At 36.0% G+C, this 17,920-nt stretch overlaps 1 protein-coding gene across 2 annotated transcripts in view; it reads right to left on the reverse strand.

The window, feature by feature from the left end:
* The window catches only part of MED23 (mediator complex subunit 23), a 42,672-nt gene that overhangs the window by 1,991 nt on the left and 22,761 nt on the right, over positions 1-17,920 (reverse strand). For both annotated transcript variants that reach the window (XM_019029796.3, XM_019029795.3), the window contains 15 exons: positions 17,498-17,743; positions 16,435-16,577; positions 15,291-15,465; positions 14,163-14,326; positions 11,979-12,103; positions 10,499-10,704; positions 10,230-10,410; positions 8,469-8,639; positions 7,896-8,112; positions 6,041-6,277; positions 4,950-5,115; positions 4,332-4,404; positions 3,272-3,486; positions 1,602-1,722; positions 744-875 (listed from right to left, as the gene is read on the reverse strand). In XM_019029796.3, coding sequence (XP_018885341.1) covers positions 744-875; positions 1,602-1,722; positions 3,272-3,486; positions 4,332-4,404; positions 4,950-5,115; positions 6,041-6,277; positions 7,896-8,112; positions 8,469-8,639; positions 10,230-10,410; positions 10,499-10,704; positions 11,979-12,103; positions 14,163-14,326; positions 15,291-15,465; positions 16,435-16,577; positions 17,498-17,743 — 2,572 coding nt within the window. The remainder of the gene's footprint in view (positions 1-743; positions 876-1,601; positions 1,723-3,271; positions 3,487-4,331; positions 4,405-4,949; positions 5,116-6,040; positions 6,278-7,895; positions 8,113-8,468; positions 8,640-10,229; positions 10,411-10,498; positions 10,705-11,978; positions 12,104-14,162; positions 14,327-15,290; positions 15,466-16,434; positions 16,578-17,497; positions 17,744-17,920) is intronic.

Genomic DNA, 17,920 nt, shown 5'->3' on the forward strand with positions numbered 1-17,920 from the left:
TACCTCCACTCCTTTAAAATGGCCCAGATTCTGTTTCCTACACGTAGGAAACTCAGTTATGATTCAAGGTCTTTTTCTACTTTCAGACATCCCCATTAGGAAGTTCCTCTTCATATGCTAAGTCAGGATGGCCTCCCTTTAACTTTACCAGAATTCATACACCCTCTAAAGTGACACAGAACGAATCTAATACCTATTCCAAATGAAAACCCTCCAAAATGCTGAGGTCATAAATAATTCCCTAGGACTTTTTTCTTCAGGATAAGCATTCCCATATTCTTTAAATACTCTTCATGAGTTAGTCTCTAGTCAGGATTAGTCTAGAATCCTGACTTTAGTCTTCTAGTTATGCCGCAGTTTGTCTAATGTCACCATGAGTGTCAGGAGAAGCAGGACCTCCTTTACTCATAACACAACAACCTCTCTGTTCATATTTCAGCAGCCATATCCCACTGTTTCTCCCTAATGAGATCACTATTAATTAACCCTCTAGGTCTTTTTCAGATGTTCTGTTGCAAATATCAAGGGGGAAAAGTAGAAGAAATTATAACATGTATTTACTTTAATACTACATCTAGAATAATATGCCTCTGATGCCTAAAAAGGTCTCATACCCACTTTTTCCTTAAAAGAAAAAATTAGACAAAATAAAAATAATCACCCAAACCAAAAAAGTCTATTACTATATGTTCAAGTTTTCTAAATTAAACATCATTAAAAATAATTAAACAAATTCAACTTACTTGCTCTTTCACGCTGTCACCAGTAAACATATACTTCATGTGATAGAGGAAGTCACAGATGGGATCCATGTAATTTAAATGGGTGCTACACTGGTCAACATTCAGCAGCATGTCATAAAACGCCACACCAATCTATTTAACAAATAATGTAAAATTATTTAAGTTATCAAAAGTGATTCAGTAATTCAGCATGATGCAGCTGGGCTCCACTACAACACTAGCACTGGGGGATACTGTCTTTGCTGTAGAACTGTCATATACCATACACACCTCTATGCACATGAGATATGATATGGCTTCATTTATAAAAGAATCTATAGTGCTACAAAATGCCCCTGATAAGGCTTAAATAAAATTTCTCTTCATAGTTTAGTAATTTATCTTAAAATTAAGAGATAAACAATCCCCTTTCTAGACACCATCTCTCGATGTCTGGGATAACTCCACTCCTAGGGATCCTTTGGATTATACTTTCTTAGTTCCATTTGGTAGCTCTTGCTTTAAGGTTCTACTCCTGGGTCCTTTCCTTGTTTGCGACATTTTGTTAGAAGTGACTGACTTCATCCATTCTCATGATTTTAATTAGTTCCTCTGCACTGTAAGATCTCAAATGTACTTCTCCATCCTTAACCTCTTCTCAACCTTCATGATGGGCGTTTCCTCTGCATCTCCAATTCAATACATCCCACCCTAAATTCATTACTGGCACACTAAGTCCTCTAAAATTGCTCTTGGATCCTGTTAAACTAGTTTCACTACTAATGGTTGTGACCTGCAGTTTCAATAACACTGGTAAAGAAACCTAAATAGATACTTCAGAATCTAATCATGTCACAGGAAACCCAGATTATATTTTACCTCTATCATACAACGAGTTCTCTCTTGCTGAAATCTTTGTAAAAATGGTCCAACAAGATGGTATACATAAAGCAACTGGAATTCAGTCTTCACTATAGGAAGAAGTACTTCAGTAAGAAACCTAAAATTTGAAGATAAAAATAAAAATCTCCTGTGACTTGAAATTATTTAAATTGTTTGAATTTTGTTCATACAGTATTTACAAAGTATTACAATAAAATATAATTTTTTAAAAGTTCCTTTTAATTTGGTAACAATATTTCTAATTAATCTCACATCTCTCACTGGCTATTACTTTCACTTGATTATTTTTATTTATTTATTTTTTTGAGATGGAGTCTCACACTGTTGCCTGGGCTGGAGTGCAGTGGTGTGATCTTGGCTTACTGCAACCTCCGCCTCCCGGGTTCAAGTGATTCTCCTGCTGACTAGCTGGGATTACGGGCGCACACCACCACGCCTGGCTAATTCTTATTAGTAGAGACGGGGTTTCACCGTGTTGGCCAGGATGGTCTCGATCTCCTGACCTTGTGATCCACCCACTTCGGCCTCCCAAAGTGCTGGGATTACAGGTGCCTGCTACCACACTCAGCTAATTTTTTGTATTTCTACTAAAGACGGGGTTTTAATCAGATTTAAGTCATTCTTAATTGTAAAACTACTGATAGGTGAATTATCTGAAATAAAAAGAGAATAATCTAATAGAAATGCCACTCTCAAGAAATTTCAATCTAATTAATACCATTATTATGGTCAAGAAAAATCATCAGGAAAATAGGATAATATCAGTTATTCAGTTTAAAAGGTAACTTTTGGGATATATTCTGGAAAAAGCATGCATTTGACTAAGTTTCTTCAAACTATAGTGGAAAACTAGATTACTAGATTATTACTAGCACACACAAGTCAATTTTTAAAAAACAATTCTAAAGCAAAAGGAGCTTTCTGATTAACTTACTTTGCAAGTTGTTTTCTTTTTTTTTTTTTTTTTTGAGACAGAGTCTTGCTCTGTCACCCAGGCTAAAGTGCAGTGGCGCGATCTCGGTTCACTGCAACCTCCGCCTCCCGGGTTCAAGTGATTCTCCTGCCTCAGTCTCCTGAGTAGCTAGGATTACAGGAACACGCCACCATGCCCAGCTAATTTTTTATTTTTAGTAGAGATGGGGTTTCACCATGTTGGCCAGGATGGTCTCGATCTCCTGACCTTGTGATCCACCCATCTCGGCCTCCCAAAGTGCTGGGATTACAGGCGTGAGTCACCGCGCCCGGCCGCAAGTTGTTCTAATGAATGAAGTATATACCTCATCTGTTAATGAGATTAGAAAAAAATGAAATACATCAAATTTCTTTTTTTTTTTTTTTTTTTTTCAGATGGAGTCTCACTCTGTCGCCAGGCTGGAGTGTAGTGGCGTGATCTTGGTTCACTGCAATTTCCAGCTCCTTGGTTCAAGCGATTCTCCTGCCTTAGCCTCCCGAGTAGCTGGGGTTACAGGCACACAGCACATGCCCAGCTAATTTTTGTACTTTTAGTAGAGATGGGGTTTCACAATGTTGGCCAGGATGGTCTCAGTCGCCTGACCTTGTGATCTGCCCACCTCGGCCTCCCAAAGTGCTGGGATTACAGCACACCCAGCCTATGTCAAATTTCTTTAAGAAATTATTATACTTACTTTGGAATGAGAGAAAGTTGTCCGATGCTAGAATGGTGCCACACGGCATGTGCAAGAGCTAACGTATAGCTACAACTCATCTCAGAGTAGGACTGATGACAGGCAGTGAAATCAAAGAGGCGGAACGGATAGCCAACCCACTCTGTTTCAGACGTCAAGCTGGGGCTGCTGATGACACTCACAATTCGATCATGAAGAACAATCCAATACGGCTCCTTTAAAATCGGAGGAAAGCTGGTGAAAAATATCACTTATCCAGCATTCCACCCCAAAGTCTAAAGTAATAGTGTTGTCTCATTCTTTAAAGTTTTCTATTTTTCCAGCTTCTGCACAATACAGTTGGGTGACTTTGTAACTGGTCAAATTAAGTCAGTAACAACCTGGGAGAAGTACCTGTGAGTTAAGGGGCTCCATACATGTATCTGTCCAGCTCATTTAGGTACCTGATATATACTATGCAGTAAATCAATTAATTTATCAAACAATAAATCTATAGCTTTATTATTTATTTAAAAATAATATGTGTGGAGGTCAGAGAAAGGAGTCTTCATGTGAGCTGGAAATGTCAGGGAAGGCTTCATTCACTGAGAAAGGAGGCTCTAAGCTAGCAAAGAATGAATAGGCTTTAGAGAAGGTGATGGAAAGAAGAAGGTTCTGGAATAAGAAAAATGTCTTATTCCCTCACATTCAGAAGTACCTAAAACATGTCTTAAGCACTATCTGCAGGAACAAAGGCTGTAGATATACAACATGTTAAGTGGCCAAGAGTAGATCAGGCTATTATGTAAAAACTAAAGTTGGATAGGTAAGGTGATACCAGAAAATGCAGAGACCTGTAAGTCACATAGATATATTTAGATCTAATACAGAAAAGCAAAAACTAGTCACTGTAGATTTTTAAAGCAGTAATAATATGAAAAAACTTTAAAAACATAAAATACTTCATTAATTTGCATGACGTCCCGTACAAGGGCATCCTATATGCATCTTTTTCTTTATGCTGACATGGAACAGCTGGCTGTATTTCATCACTAAGTACAAATCACAATTATTAACTCACTGGTAGGGCAGTGATGATCAAACCAATTGCATTCATCCATGCTGTAATGTTCTCTCTTGGCACTAAAGGCTGACTGCAACCGGCAAAAAAGAATGTAAGTATGAATTTATAAAAACATTTTAGATGGCTGACAACGGATCTTATTTTTAAAGAATATATCTAATTCAGAGGATCGACAACTAATCCATTTCAATAAAACAATGGGGAATTTTTTATTGAATAAAAATGTAATATGCATAAAAACTCAAGAAGGCTTTTTAAAAATACTTCCTCCCCAATCATTATCCCATACTTCATGCTAATTTTTAAAAGAATCTTGAAATCTTGAAAACAAGATGAAGAGAATCTTGTTTTAAGTGACAAGTTAACATTATTCCTATATTAAATGTCAAACTGCTATTAATGAGTAGAAGTAGGAACAAACCCGGATCTTAGGATCCTGTCCAGGGCTCATTCCATAACTCCTATATCACAAAGACAAGATCTGGAACCAGAAAACAGTCATCATCCAATGTGCATCAGCCTTGCGGCAACAGGTTTGTCTTAAAAGTTCGAAATAGAATACCATTCTGTTCACAAATAAACAACAAATCTTACTGCATGAACCAGAATACATACCTTTTTAGGACAACATTTAGAAGGGCATTCCCAACTTCTTTGCCTGAAACTGCCAAGGCCATGAGCTCCACACAAGTAACATGGAGAGCATGGGCAGCTGGGTTGGGAAACTCATTGAATCTCCAGTCACAGTTTGGAAAGGGACCAGGAGATTTGCCAGCCATCGGTGCACACAGTTAAAGCAATAACAATTGGACTATCTCATCTGATTGTCAATTTATCTGATTATTATCTGCCAAGAAGTGATTTATCTACACTTAGAGAGATTAAGAGGCAAATGCAAACCAAATACAAATGAGTTTGACATGATTGAAATGTATTAAGAGCAACCATTTGATTAACCACAGGTATAAATGGTTGGTGTTACAGGTGGGTTCTTATAAATATGACATATAATAGCCATAGATGCAACCAAGGTATATCTAGGTTTCATGAGCCTATTTCTTTTAATAGTTATAAGACACTAATATGAAAATTATTTTCTAATGAGTCATTCTTTTGCTTCAGAAAATAAATTCCTTTGTGTAGGAAAATAAGTCATGCTCATTTACGTAGAATTTCTTACCTAGTAAAATAGTGGTACGGTTATAGACATTAAGTATAGAGTGCTAATAACTGAAAATATAAAATCAAAATGAAGAAATAAACATTCAAGTATATTTTCACTAAAATATACCTTTTCAATAAAGAAAAATATATTTTATCATTTATTATTTACTACAAACATTAATTTTTTTAAAGTAACAAGATCCTACGTTCTGCAGTAGCACACAGATGCATGTGCTACAAAACAGTATGTAAGAATAAGATTTTTTCTTTGAAACAAATCTCCATAAAGTCTATTTTTAATATAATTTTTTTTACCACTTATCCTCAAGTTCTAAAATATAAATTTTAATAGAATTTCAGCCTATCTGGCATGATGCTGCTAATTTAAGATTTCAGATCTTTACAGAGATGAAAATGGAAGTGATCTTAAAAAAAATTAAAACCTTGAAATACATAAAAAATTACTTTAAAAGAAAAAATATATTCTCATAAATCAAAATACTGTTATTTCTGGGAGTCTAAAATCACAATAAAAAGGATATTATCAACTAGTCTGCCAATCAATCTGCAATAGTAGGTGTCATCTGGAACCCAAGGATTTTCCTCTCGTGCATTCATAGCGCATTTCAGGTAAGTGTCACTTAGACACCAGCCCTGCGGTCGATTATCCTTCAGAGAGCCAATGATCGCATGGACAAGTTTTCGTTTGAGAAATGCGCGGTCTCTCAGGTGCATTTCATAATAGTGCAGAGTGTTATACAGATAAGTCACTGGACGATCTGCCAAGAAAAAAACATACCACCACAATGTTTAACTGGTTACTAATAACTGTGAAAAACTGATCAACTGCTTTCCAGATAACTGAAAAACAGCTCAGAAGATTTATGAAACAACTTCACATGCTGGGCAATTGTATACTATGAATATTTTAATCTGAGGAGAGGCAGAAGGCTCAGAAAGTTTCTAGTAATATACAGTTTGTATTTATATTTGTTTTTATTTAAGTGGAAGCAATTCCATTTCTGAAAATTTATCCTGCATAAATTTTAATCCCTTGACATACAACAAGGGATGTCATTGCAGCCCTGTTTACACTAGCGAAAGATGAAAAACAGCCTAAAAGGTCAAAAACGGGACTGATAAAGTAAATTATGGCATGTATGAGGCAGCTCTTTACGTACTAATACAAATGACCAACCCTAATACATGATAAAGTTGAAACAAACAGGGTACAGAACAATATGTGTATTATATTTTACTTGTGTTAAAAACAAACAAACAAAAAAACCAGCCAGGATATCTAAGAGGGGATGGCAAGAGACTGGTAACATTGGCCGCCTACGAAAGAAACTGGGTAGCTGGAGGCCAGGATGGGACTAATTACCTTTCACTGTATACTCTTCCCCATCAAGTATGTATATTACCTAGTCCAAAAGAAAAATGTTTTTAAAAGAATGCTCACTTGAACTTTATGCCTATTCTACCATGTTAACACACAATTCATACTTCTGCTTTGAGGGAAGGTATCTTAAAGATGAAGCAGGACTGCCCGCCAGACAAACACTTTGTTCCCATAGTGGCTGCTCCAGGACCTTCACATTTCTGTCACTGACCCTGCCACTCTCCAGTTACTATGCTTAAAATTTTAGTTGTCTTCTTCTTTCAATATTCTCCTTATAACCAGCCAATCAAGTCCTGTTCCTTCTTTTGTGACCATTTGTCCCTTTTCTCTCATTTTCAATGCAACCACTGTTGCTTAGATACTAATCACACAACTGAGCTTTTTGACATGTCCTTGTAATGGCTTCATCCTAAGACTGCTGCCAACTATAACTGGATGTATCTTTCTGAAATAATGTTTCCTATGCCATGATCATACTCAATAACTTCCAGTTGATTATTATCTGCAATTACAAAATCAGCCTAGCATTCAAGGTGATCTACAGTTAGGTACAATCTGTCTTTCCAATCTTATTTCTAGAACTCTCTGGTAATAATTTTCAGTTCAACCCAATGTAGCAATTTTTCTTCAAATATACCTTATTTTATCTCCTCCATGATTTCCCCCAAATGATCCCTTCTGCCTCGTATGCTGTATTTTCCCTGCTGCTGCTATAAATTGGATGCATCAAGTTCAAATCCTACCCACCCAAGAAGGCCGCCAAGATCTGTTTAGTTTACAGTAACATCACCCTGTTCTGAACTCATACTTTTGTTTATATTTTTATGTTGTATATTTTATACTTCATGGCACCATCCATAGTACTTATCCTCAAAACACTTCATTTTTAAAATAATTAAAATAAAACCTTTAGAGCCACTATTACCATGTGGTCCTGCCCATCCTACTTTTGATAATGGAGGTATTAGATGAAATTAAAATTTGAAAAAACTCACCATGAAATTTATATAAGCCTCCTAGGTGATCCAGTAGAGTCTCCAGTGATTTGGATACTGGAAGCAACTCTAAAAATCTGTGGATTACTATATCAAATACTGGAAGGAATCGAAGACACACATTCCCAAAATAGATGGGCAGATAGGGAGACTGGATCTGTACAGGAGGATCCACCTGTTCCGCGAGGCCCTCAAAATACAACTTCTCTGGATATTTCTGTGGAATTGAGAAGATGATAAATGGTTAGAGCATTTTTTAAAAAATTCTCTTAAAAGAGCTAAACGTGAAAACATTGTTTAGTTTTTTTTTTTTGCAAGGAAACATTTAAAATTATACTTGATTATACTTTACTTCTTTTTATATAAGTCCTTATGTCCACTAAAACTGCAGTTTCAATTTATTCTCAACATTATAGAAACTCTCAAACCTTGAAGAAGTTCAGAGAGCTAACTTACTTCTATATAGACAAGAGAAAAAACATTAGAACCAGAGAGAAAACGGCCAAATCAATTCATCAAATACTCAAGTACGGCTTTAAAAGGACTATTTGAAATACTAATTAGAACTAGTACCTTGTGATAATTCATGTGCTTGGTATGCCAGTCATTCTGTAACCAGTGCTCTGGGGAATTTTCCTTCACAAAGTCACTTACTCGATTTCTAAAATCATTTGGTTTGAGTAACAGCAACTGAATTATGAAATAACAAACCTGGGCTTCATTTCCTTCGTGACTACGCATGGCCTTTGAAAAACAACAGAAAAATTATATGAAAATGTTCAACCTGTGTAAAATCATGAGGGCCATCTGAAAGCCTAGATTTTAACAAAGTAAAATCTCACTATTATAATTTCCTTAGACGTCTAGTCTATCCCAAACCAACTGTTCAGTATTCCCCAAACATATATGACCTTTCTTGCCTATTTTTGGCTTACTATTCCTTCTGCCTGGGATGTCCATCTTTACTTTTAAAAATTTAATCTATCTTTCACAGCTATCACCTAAGCAGATAAGATTTCTCACTGTTTCCTAGAAATATTTTTTCTACACCTCCATCTTATCCTGACATCTTATTGATTTATAGACTTACACTATTCCCCCTAAAATATAATAACTACTTTTATATCTATGCTCCACAGCTAAGGGGTTAACGTTAAACTATGCCACTCCAAATATCACCACCATAGAATTTTTTTCAATGTAGCATTTTCCAGCCTACTTCAGTATCTTTTTAAAGAAATCTACCCGAAGGCCAGGTGCGGTGGCTCACACTTGTAATCCCAGCACTTTCGGAGGCCAAGGCGGGCAGAACACGAGGTCAGGAGATTGAGACCATCCTGGCTAACACGGTGAAACCCCATCTCTACTAAAAATACAAAAAATTAGCCGGGTGTGGTGGTGGGCACCTGTAGTCCCAGCTACTTGGGAGGCTGAGGCAGGATAATGGCGTGAACCCGGAAGGCAGAGCTTGCAGTGAGCCAACATCACGCCACTGCACTCCAGCCTGGGCGACAGAGCAAGACTCCATATCAAAAAAAAAAAAAAAAAAAAAAAAAAAAAAATTCTGCTGGAAATAGACATCAAAGTCAGGAGAAAAAAAAAAACATTTGGGGAATGTTTGTTACCGAAGTATACAGAAATGGTTATATTCGCACTCTGTAAAGAAATACAGTGACTTACTGCTACTTCCTCCCTCTAGTGGGAGTTTTGGAGAATCAACTCAGGGTCTAATTGCTCATATTTTCAAAGTATCACAAGGCTAGGACCACATCTGTTTTATTTACTTCTGTACCTTCTATACATAGAACACAGTTGATATTCAATATGTACTTATTAAATGAATGAATAAGGAAATTGGGGCTGGAAGCAGTAGCTCACGCCTGTAATCCCAGCACTTTGGGAAGCTGAAGAGGGAGGATTGCTTCAGCCCAGGAGTTCGAGACCAGCCTGGGCAACATGGAGAAACCCCATCTCTATAAAAAAGTTAAAAAGAAAAAAAATTAGCTGGGTATGGTAGCATATGCCTGTACTCCCAGCTACTCAGGAGGCTGAGGCAAGAGGAGATTGCTTGAGACCACGAGGTTGAGGCTGCAGTGAGCCATGATCACGCCACTGCACTGGGCGACAGAGCGAGACCCTGTCTCAAAAAACAAACAAAAAAACAAAAACAAACAAAAATAGAAATTGGAAAATTTCCAGCTCTTTAAGGAAGTGACAGCAATGCTTGATATAGTATAAATTCATTAAATCCTTCAAAGCAATATAGAGCAGATTGGCATAACATATATTAGTCTTGATCTAAGAGAATAAGCTTAGAAACATATTTATTCTTACCAGGCAGAGAATTAATCTGTCCAGTGTAACAATGTTATACTTCCATACCATGTCATTAAGAATTTCAATGCATTTATTGAGTTGCTGACCCCCTGCTGATGTAGAAAACTCATATACCAGGAAATCTGCAAATGTCCTCACATGCGCTACCAAGGCCCTGGCTCCAATTCTCTCTAATACTCTGGAAGGCAGAGAGTAAAACATAAACTCCATTGTTGTATGGATACAACAATTTGCCAAATGGAATGCAAATTAGGTTTTTGACTTACCTATAGCCAATCTGATTAATATGATCTGTTTCCAAGAGCATTTTCCAGAGAAGACAAAGAAAGAGAGGAGGGGAGCCCTGCATAGAGAAGTGGGTAATAATGTCATTTTCATTGCTCATTGACTTCCACTTCCTATACTCCTCCTCCACATTTTTTTTCAGATTAAAACGGCTTTCCTGAGGCACATTATTTTGTTTGAAGAATGCCTAAAAAGAGGATCAGAAGTTTATTTCATTGGTTATAGTAGAAAGAGCACTGGATATGGAGTTAATAAACCAGTTCTAGACTTGATTCTGACATTAATAAACTCTAGGTCACCTTGAGCAACTCAGCAATTAAGGCCTGAATTTCTGTGTCTGGAAAATACATAAGCTTGACTAGATTATCTCCAAGATTCCTTTTCCTAGATTTCCTAAATGGAAATTCTAAGTAAGCCTGAATTCAAAGCTTCTTCAATCATCTGTTGATACTTCCACCAATCTTAAAAAGAAAAAAAAGAATGAAATGTCTCTACCCTTTGGCTACATATGTTAGTGTCTTTGAGGAAAATCCATTGCACTAGCCCAGTGATTCTCAGAGTGTGGTCCCAACACCAGCAGTATCAGCATCATCTGGGTCTTACAAGAAATGCAAAATTCTCAGACCTTATCCCAGATTTACTGAATCAGAAGCTCTGTGGCTAGGGGCCCAGCCAACTGTAGCTTAGCAAGCCCTCCAGGTGATTTGGTAAGTTTAAAAACCAAATGCTCTAGCCCTACCAGGAGTTATGAAAAATGGATATTCATCATGCCTAACATTTTTTCTGAAAAGGAGAAGACAGATGAGGTTTGCCTTTCTCCCTATTAGAAAAGCCAGGTTTACAGTTTTTCTGTGATTAAGAAAAAAATTCAGTGAAGTGTCATATTATGTGCACTCTGTGAAGTTCCATTACATTATACTTCTCCCCATTTCAGTTCTATGAGAGAGAAAAAAGTTTTCAGGTACTATGTTAATTTTCATGAGATTCTAAAACCATTAACTTTTTTTCTCATTTTCAATTTTTTTCACTTTTTTTTTTCGTCTTTCTACTCTTCCTCCACTTAAAACTGTTAACTAAGATGAAACCATAATAATTAAATTTTTAGAAACATGTCCAGTACCAGAGTAGGACACAGAACAACTTGAGAGATTTTGTAAGTAATGACTTTTTTTTTTTTTTTTCTACAGACAGGGTCTGGCTCTGTCACCCAGGCTGTGGTACAGTGGTGTGACCACAGTTCCTTGTGAACTTGAATTCCTGGGCTCAAGCCATCCCCCTTGCCTCAGCCTCTCAGGCAGTTAGGACCAGAGGCTTGTGCCACCATGCCCAGCCCCTAAATATGTTTTAAAATAAATAAAAGCTAATTTTATTCAGAAGTCACCAAGACTCACTCTAGAACACCACTGTGAATGGGAAGAAGGATTTCATGTGCATTCAATAAGTAATTCAAGACCAAATTACCTGTAGTGGGCCTGGAAAACAGCTCAGGGTGTGTGACGCCCAATTATGAGGAGTGAAACTCATGATGGTCTGAAGTATGTCTTTACACCAAGTTCCCTGAATTGAATCAGAGCCTGTAAAAAAATCTAAACATAAACAAATAGATGTAATCCAGATATAAATGATTATATCCACAATTCATAAAAGATTATAGCGAAAATAATAATTATGTACACTGAGAATTTCACTGCAGTGCATTCATTGCTTAACTAGTTATATTCAGCTTAGAACCTAAATTTGCTTAGTTTATGAGTGATCTGGATGATCACATTTGAAAATATGACAACAGTTTATGAAAAGATGACAAAAGACATTTGGAATCTCTCTTTTTTTGAGGTTACAGAGTACCAACGATAACAGTAATACAAGCCCATCACTACTGTTCATTTACTTTGACACTGATTTAGTAGTACTTTATTCGGCCAAGGGAATAGAATAAAGAAAGATATCTTTTTTGGTGAGTGAAATAATTACATAATGCATGTATAAATCTCAGAATTGAAGAGGGTTCTTTATGTAAAACAACATAATTTACATAAACGTATTTGAGGTTGCTAAAATCAATAACTATCTCTTTAAAACATCAGTTCTCAAGTGTGGTCTGTAGACCTCTTGGGGATTCCCCAATAGCCCTTCAAAGATTCAATGAGGTCAACTAATAATAAAAAGATATCATTGGCTTTTTCACTTGATATGAGCACTGACAGTACAAAAGCAATGGTGGTAAAACTGCTGGTCCTAAGCACAAATCAAACAGTGGTGCCAGACTAGATGAAAAGGCTTTGTATTCTCCACCACATGCACTCAGTAAAAGAAAAGTGCCAGTGTCAATCTCGACACCTATTTTAAATATCATATGTAACAAAAGGGGAAGCATATGCCTAGTGTTCCAAAGTTTGATGGGTGTCTTGAGGAAAAACACTTGTGCACTTGTGTGACTGACTGAGCACTGAGTTAAATCAGCTGCTTTTTTTTTTTTTGAATTCCAATTTTACTTGAAAGAACGTCTGACAGAAAACTATAGCTAGCTAGACTTACGTATTTAGCAGACATTTTCTTGAAAATTAACAAAATGAGCTTGTCACTTTAAGGAAAACAAATGATAGTAACTTTTTCCAATGATAAAATTTGACCTTTCAAGTAAAAATTGAAATTTTGGAAAACCTGTATCTACCACGACATGATAGCATTCTAAAACTTAGATTTTTCTAATAAACTTTGCAGTGATATTAACAAATGTAATTTTCTGATACTGTATAAACAAAATGTCAACGTTTGCTAGATCTACATAACTCAGTGAACCAGTATTTTCAAAATGAATAATTCATGAAGTTACAAAACATGCATGGATTTAAAAATCCACTAAATGTACAAAACGGATGTACAGATTATAATGTAACAAAGTACATGAAGTTCACTGGGGGTTTTGGATTCCATATTGCAGCTAACCTTTAAGTAACTATCATTTTTCCATGTGATGTCAAAGAACATTCCCAATTATCTGAAAAAGCTATTAAAATACTCCTCTCTTTCCAACCTCATCTGTGTGAGGCCACATTTTTCACTTACTTCAACTAAAACTTCAATGGATTAAATGTCTAAGCAGATGAGAATCCAAACTATGTCTTCCTTTACACCAGATATTAGAGAAGCAAAAATGTAAAACAATGGCACCTCTTCTCACTAAAGTTTTGCTTTAGAAAATATACTTTTTTTCATAACATCATATATTAACATGTAATGTTTATTATTGCTATTTAAAAACAAATTAATATTTTTAAACTTCTTAATTTTAATATCTAATAGAATAAATATTCATAGATATAATCCATATAAACAGAAACTCTTTGGGAATTTCAATTTTGTTTTTAAGAGTGTAAAGCAGTCCTGAGACCAAAAAGCTTAAAGTATTACTACTTTAAAATTATGGATAGCTGAAAACTGATGCTCAACGCAGTTATTAATAGAATGATGGTACACAAAAGAGCTTCCATAAATGAGTGAAATAGTGAAGATATCAAAACAACTGGCTTTTTTCAAACAAATGAAAAGTATCTTTTTAGTATGTTATAACTATAGTAATTAGCAGAATCATGGCACACTTTAATTCATCTGTTGTTGTTTGTAGTCACATATTCACCATACCTGTTACATGAGTTGCTCTAGCCAAGGTCAATATCAAGGCTCGGTTCAGTTCTTCAGATTCTGCTGAGAGCACTGTTTTGGGATCACTAAGGAAGCGTGTAAACTGCGGTTGTACCTCTGAGCTACCTAATGCTGTTATAAGCCTGAGAGCAGTGCTCTCGACACTGAAAAGTGGGAGAATAAAAAGAAATGTAAAAAAATTTCAGAATTATGGAATTAAATCTAAGGTTAATTACAATGGAAAAACATGCAATCTATGACTATCCCTTCTTTAATTAAAAAGAACTTTTGTGTGAGAATAAATGTTGCTTAATTTGTTTAAAAAACCTAATGTGTCCAATTTTATAGTGAAAATCGTGACTTTTTACACATTTGAAAAAGATGGCTTGTCACCTATAGGACTAAAAAATTTCACCTGGAGATACTGCAATTCAAAAATTACATTTTTCTATCTAAAATATATTTTAATGTAAAGCAAAATCAATGTGACATGATACTTTAACCATAATCTGAAGTATACTTAAAACCAGCATTCTAAAGAGCTAAGTTACAACATAATAATAAATACCCTGGAAGTACTAATTCTCAGTCCAAAGATCCTGAAGGAAGGACTCAACTATCTTAATCAGTTTCTATTTAAAAAGCTGGACTCTGCTCCTATACTGGAAACAAAATACTTTAGAAGCAGAGAAGTTTTATGACAGATGAATAATAATAATAAAAAAAAACTATAAGGTAAAGGATTAAGAACCTCATCTCCAAGAAAGTTTCTAATAAATCTTTTTTTTTTTTTTTTTTTTTTTTTGAGACGGAGTCTCGCTCTGTCGCCCAGGCTGGAGTGCAGTGGCGCGATCTCGGCTCACTGCAAGCTCCGCCTCCCGGATTCACGCCATTCTCCTGCCTCAGCCTCCCGCGTAGCTGGGACTACAGGCGCCCGCCACCACGCCCGGCTAATTTTTTGTATTTTTTAGTAGAGACGGGGTTTCACTGTGTTAGCCAGGATGGTCTCGATCTCCTGACCTCGTGATCCGCCCGCCTCGGCCTCCCAAAGTGCTGGGATTACAGGCGTGAGCCACCGCGCCCGGCCTCTAATAAATCTTAAGGAAAGATGGTCTTCAATGAGCTCACCAAAGATGGAGCTGGTTCTGGTTTGTTTGTGCAACTGCAGCCAAAGTATGAAGATGACTCAGGAGCTGAACTCTGTAATGAGGCTGAATATGATGCATCCGGTAGCTGAACATCTCAAGGAGTGTGTGTAAGATCCCCCATGCATGTGATTTGAAAACAGTCGGCAAAAGCTGACCTGGAGGAAAAAGACAATTTAAGGTACCAATTATTAAAGGCTATGCATGAAAAGATATTTGAAGAAAGTCACATTGAGTAAAATATAAAGATTTGATTGTGAAAATACACACGCACACACACATATATATTCTCCATATTTTCTTATTTTCTACTTTAACAGTAAGGAAAAATTCAGATCCTAACTATAATATCAAGTTTGCTTTTTTCCTGGGATTTGGCAATTGATAATCATGTTTATCTGGAAAAATAAAATGAGACAAGATATGAAAAAACATTAATCTTCTCAATTCTGATATCTTTTTTAGACAATTAATGTTCCATACCTTTTGAAGTATGAGGTTCACTTTTTAATACAAAAAATTGTATTATACCTGCCCTTGTTTCCTCCTACCCCTAAGAAAGTTATATTCAACAATCAGTTATCTAAGAAGAGTTATTGTGGTTAAAATTAAGACTATGCGGTATTCGTGAAAAGCTGGAATTACCATGAATCAGAAAAACACTTCTATATTAGAAAGTATCTATTATTTTAGAACTATATAATAAATGAGACATTATAATGTATCTTCTGCAATGTAGGAAAATTCCTTCTTTATTGCCAGTCAGCCTTCGTATGCACTGGAGGACAGCATTGCTGCCTCAGGCAGAATCCATTTGCATGAGGACAGGGACCAGGTCTATCCTGCTCACCGCATCCCACGCACCTAGCACATTAACCTTTTCTTACCACTTTACTTAAAAATGCAACAAACCCCCCGACCCTCACACTTCCTATGCCTTTTAGCTTTATTTTTCTCTATAACATGTATCATCTGACATATTGTATATTTCATTTATTTAATGTCCCCCTCCATAAGCTCCATCATGGTGGTGACTTGTTCTCTGCTGTGTCCCCAGGACCTAGAAAAGTAACTTTAGAGTTAATGAATGGGTTAATAGTTATAAACACCAGAAAGTCCTGTCTTACTGATAAATCCTTTGATGCCCAAAGACTCTATTTCCATATAGACCAATAAACGACTGTAAGTTTCCACTAGGGCTGGAGCCAAGGCCACACTGGACTTTGCATGAGCAAGTTTTATCACCCTGGTTGCAATGCTGTGAATAAGGCTGAGGAGAAAAAAAGGGAAGAAAATAAAAATCCATATTTTTGACATAAACATAGGGGCTACTCTACTTAGAAGTAACTTAGTATAAATTTGAACTTAAATGATTCAAATGAAGTTGATTCATTTAATGTGTTTAAAGCTGTGCAGGACACTTGGTAAGGATGCACTGCACAATCTGAGACTCATTCCGTTTCTGTGGTGCTTTCAATATGCATACGGATCCCCCTGCTCATGGAAAAACAAACTTTGGGTTCAACTCATAAGGGCATGCTTGAGGGATTTTGGTCACTCAAATGATGCATCAAAATACATTTGGGAAATTAAATAACTTTTGCCACAGATTTACTTTAATAAATCACTGCTAAGACCCAAATGTTACGTTCTAATGGGGCTTTGCTCAAATCTGTTATATATGCAAGTGAAGCACATGTGTAATTCTATCACAATGGTTACCATCTGAAAAAAGAGCATAGCTCTACCAGGACTGATGCTCCACTTGGAGGCCCACAGACAAATTCTCTTTGGCCTATACAGTGGTTGTTTCAAATTTGAGCCAATACTTAAAAGCTGAAAGACTACTAATAAAAAATCTGGATTTCTAGCCCTTTCCAAAAATGTTGGAAGCTCTAGCTACACTAGTCCTCATTCTTAATTATCTATAAAAAATGAAAAAAATGTGCAAAAAATTTTTATAATGCTTATCTCTCATGTAGAGATTACAACAATTACTTTCTTTGGGTTTGTTTATCCTAGAATTCCTATAATAAAAAATATTTACTTTTGTAATAAAATAAAGCTAATTTTTTTTTCTTAAATGTACCTGACTATGAAATAATACACACATAAAATCATGAAATAAAGGTTTATACTATACTCGTATCAATTCCCTGACATGGAACCAAATTAATAAAAAGAACATACCTCATTTTGGCATGAACTGTCAGTGAATCCAGGAGGTTCATAGGTAAGGGGGTAATAGATCCTGAAGCCATACAGTTTGTTCCAGGGAGAGGTATCCTCATAATTCCATTTCCATAAATAGTTTCTACCAGAGCTCCCATGGGTAATGTAAAACATTCTGAATTTGTAGAGTATGCATTACACAATAGAGCAATCTTATAGTCATTCATCTGTAAACTTTTATTTCTTAGACTCTGCTGCAGGAACCTAAAAATTCACGTTCCATTAAAAAGAAAAAATGAAAATAACTTCCATAATGTTAATTTGTATTTTTTTAAAAGTTCAATTTTATGCAATTATTTATTAATGCTATCTTTGTTCCTATAGGTATTATAGTTTCTGTGTGAAATGTACAGTGGGAATACACATAGAAGTTTGAGTAGC

This window comes from Gorilla gorilla, chromosome 5 (genome assembly GCF_029281585.2).
Source record: "Gorilla gorilla gorilla isolate KB3781 chromosome 5, NHGRI_mGorGor1-v2.1_pri, whole genome shotgun sequence".
NCBI lineage: Eukaryota > Metazoa > Chordata > Mammalia > Primates > Hominidae > Gorilla > Gorilla gorilla.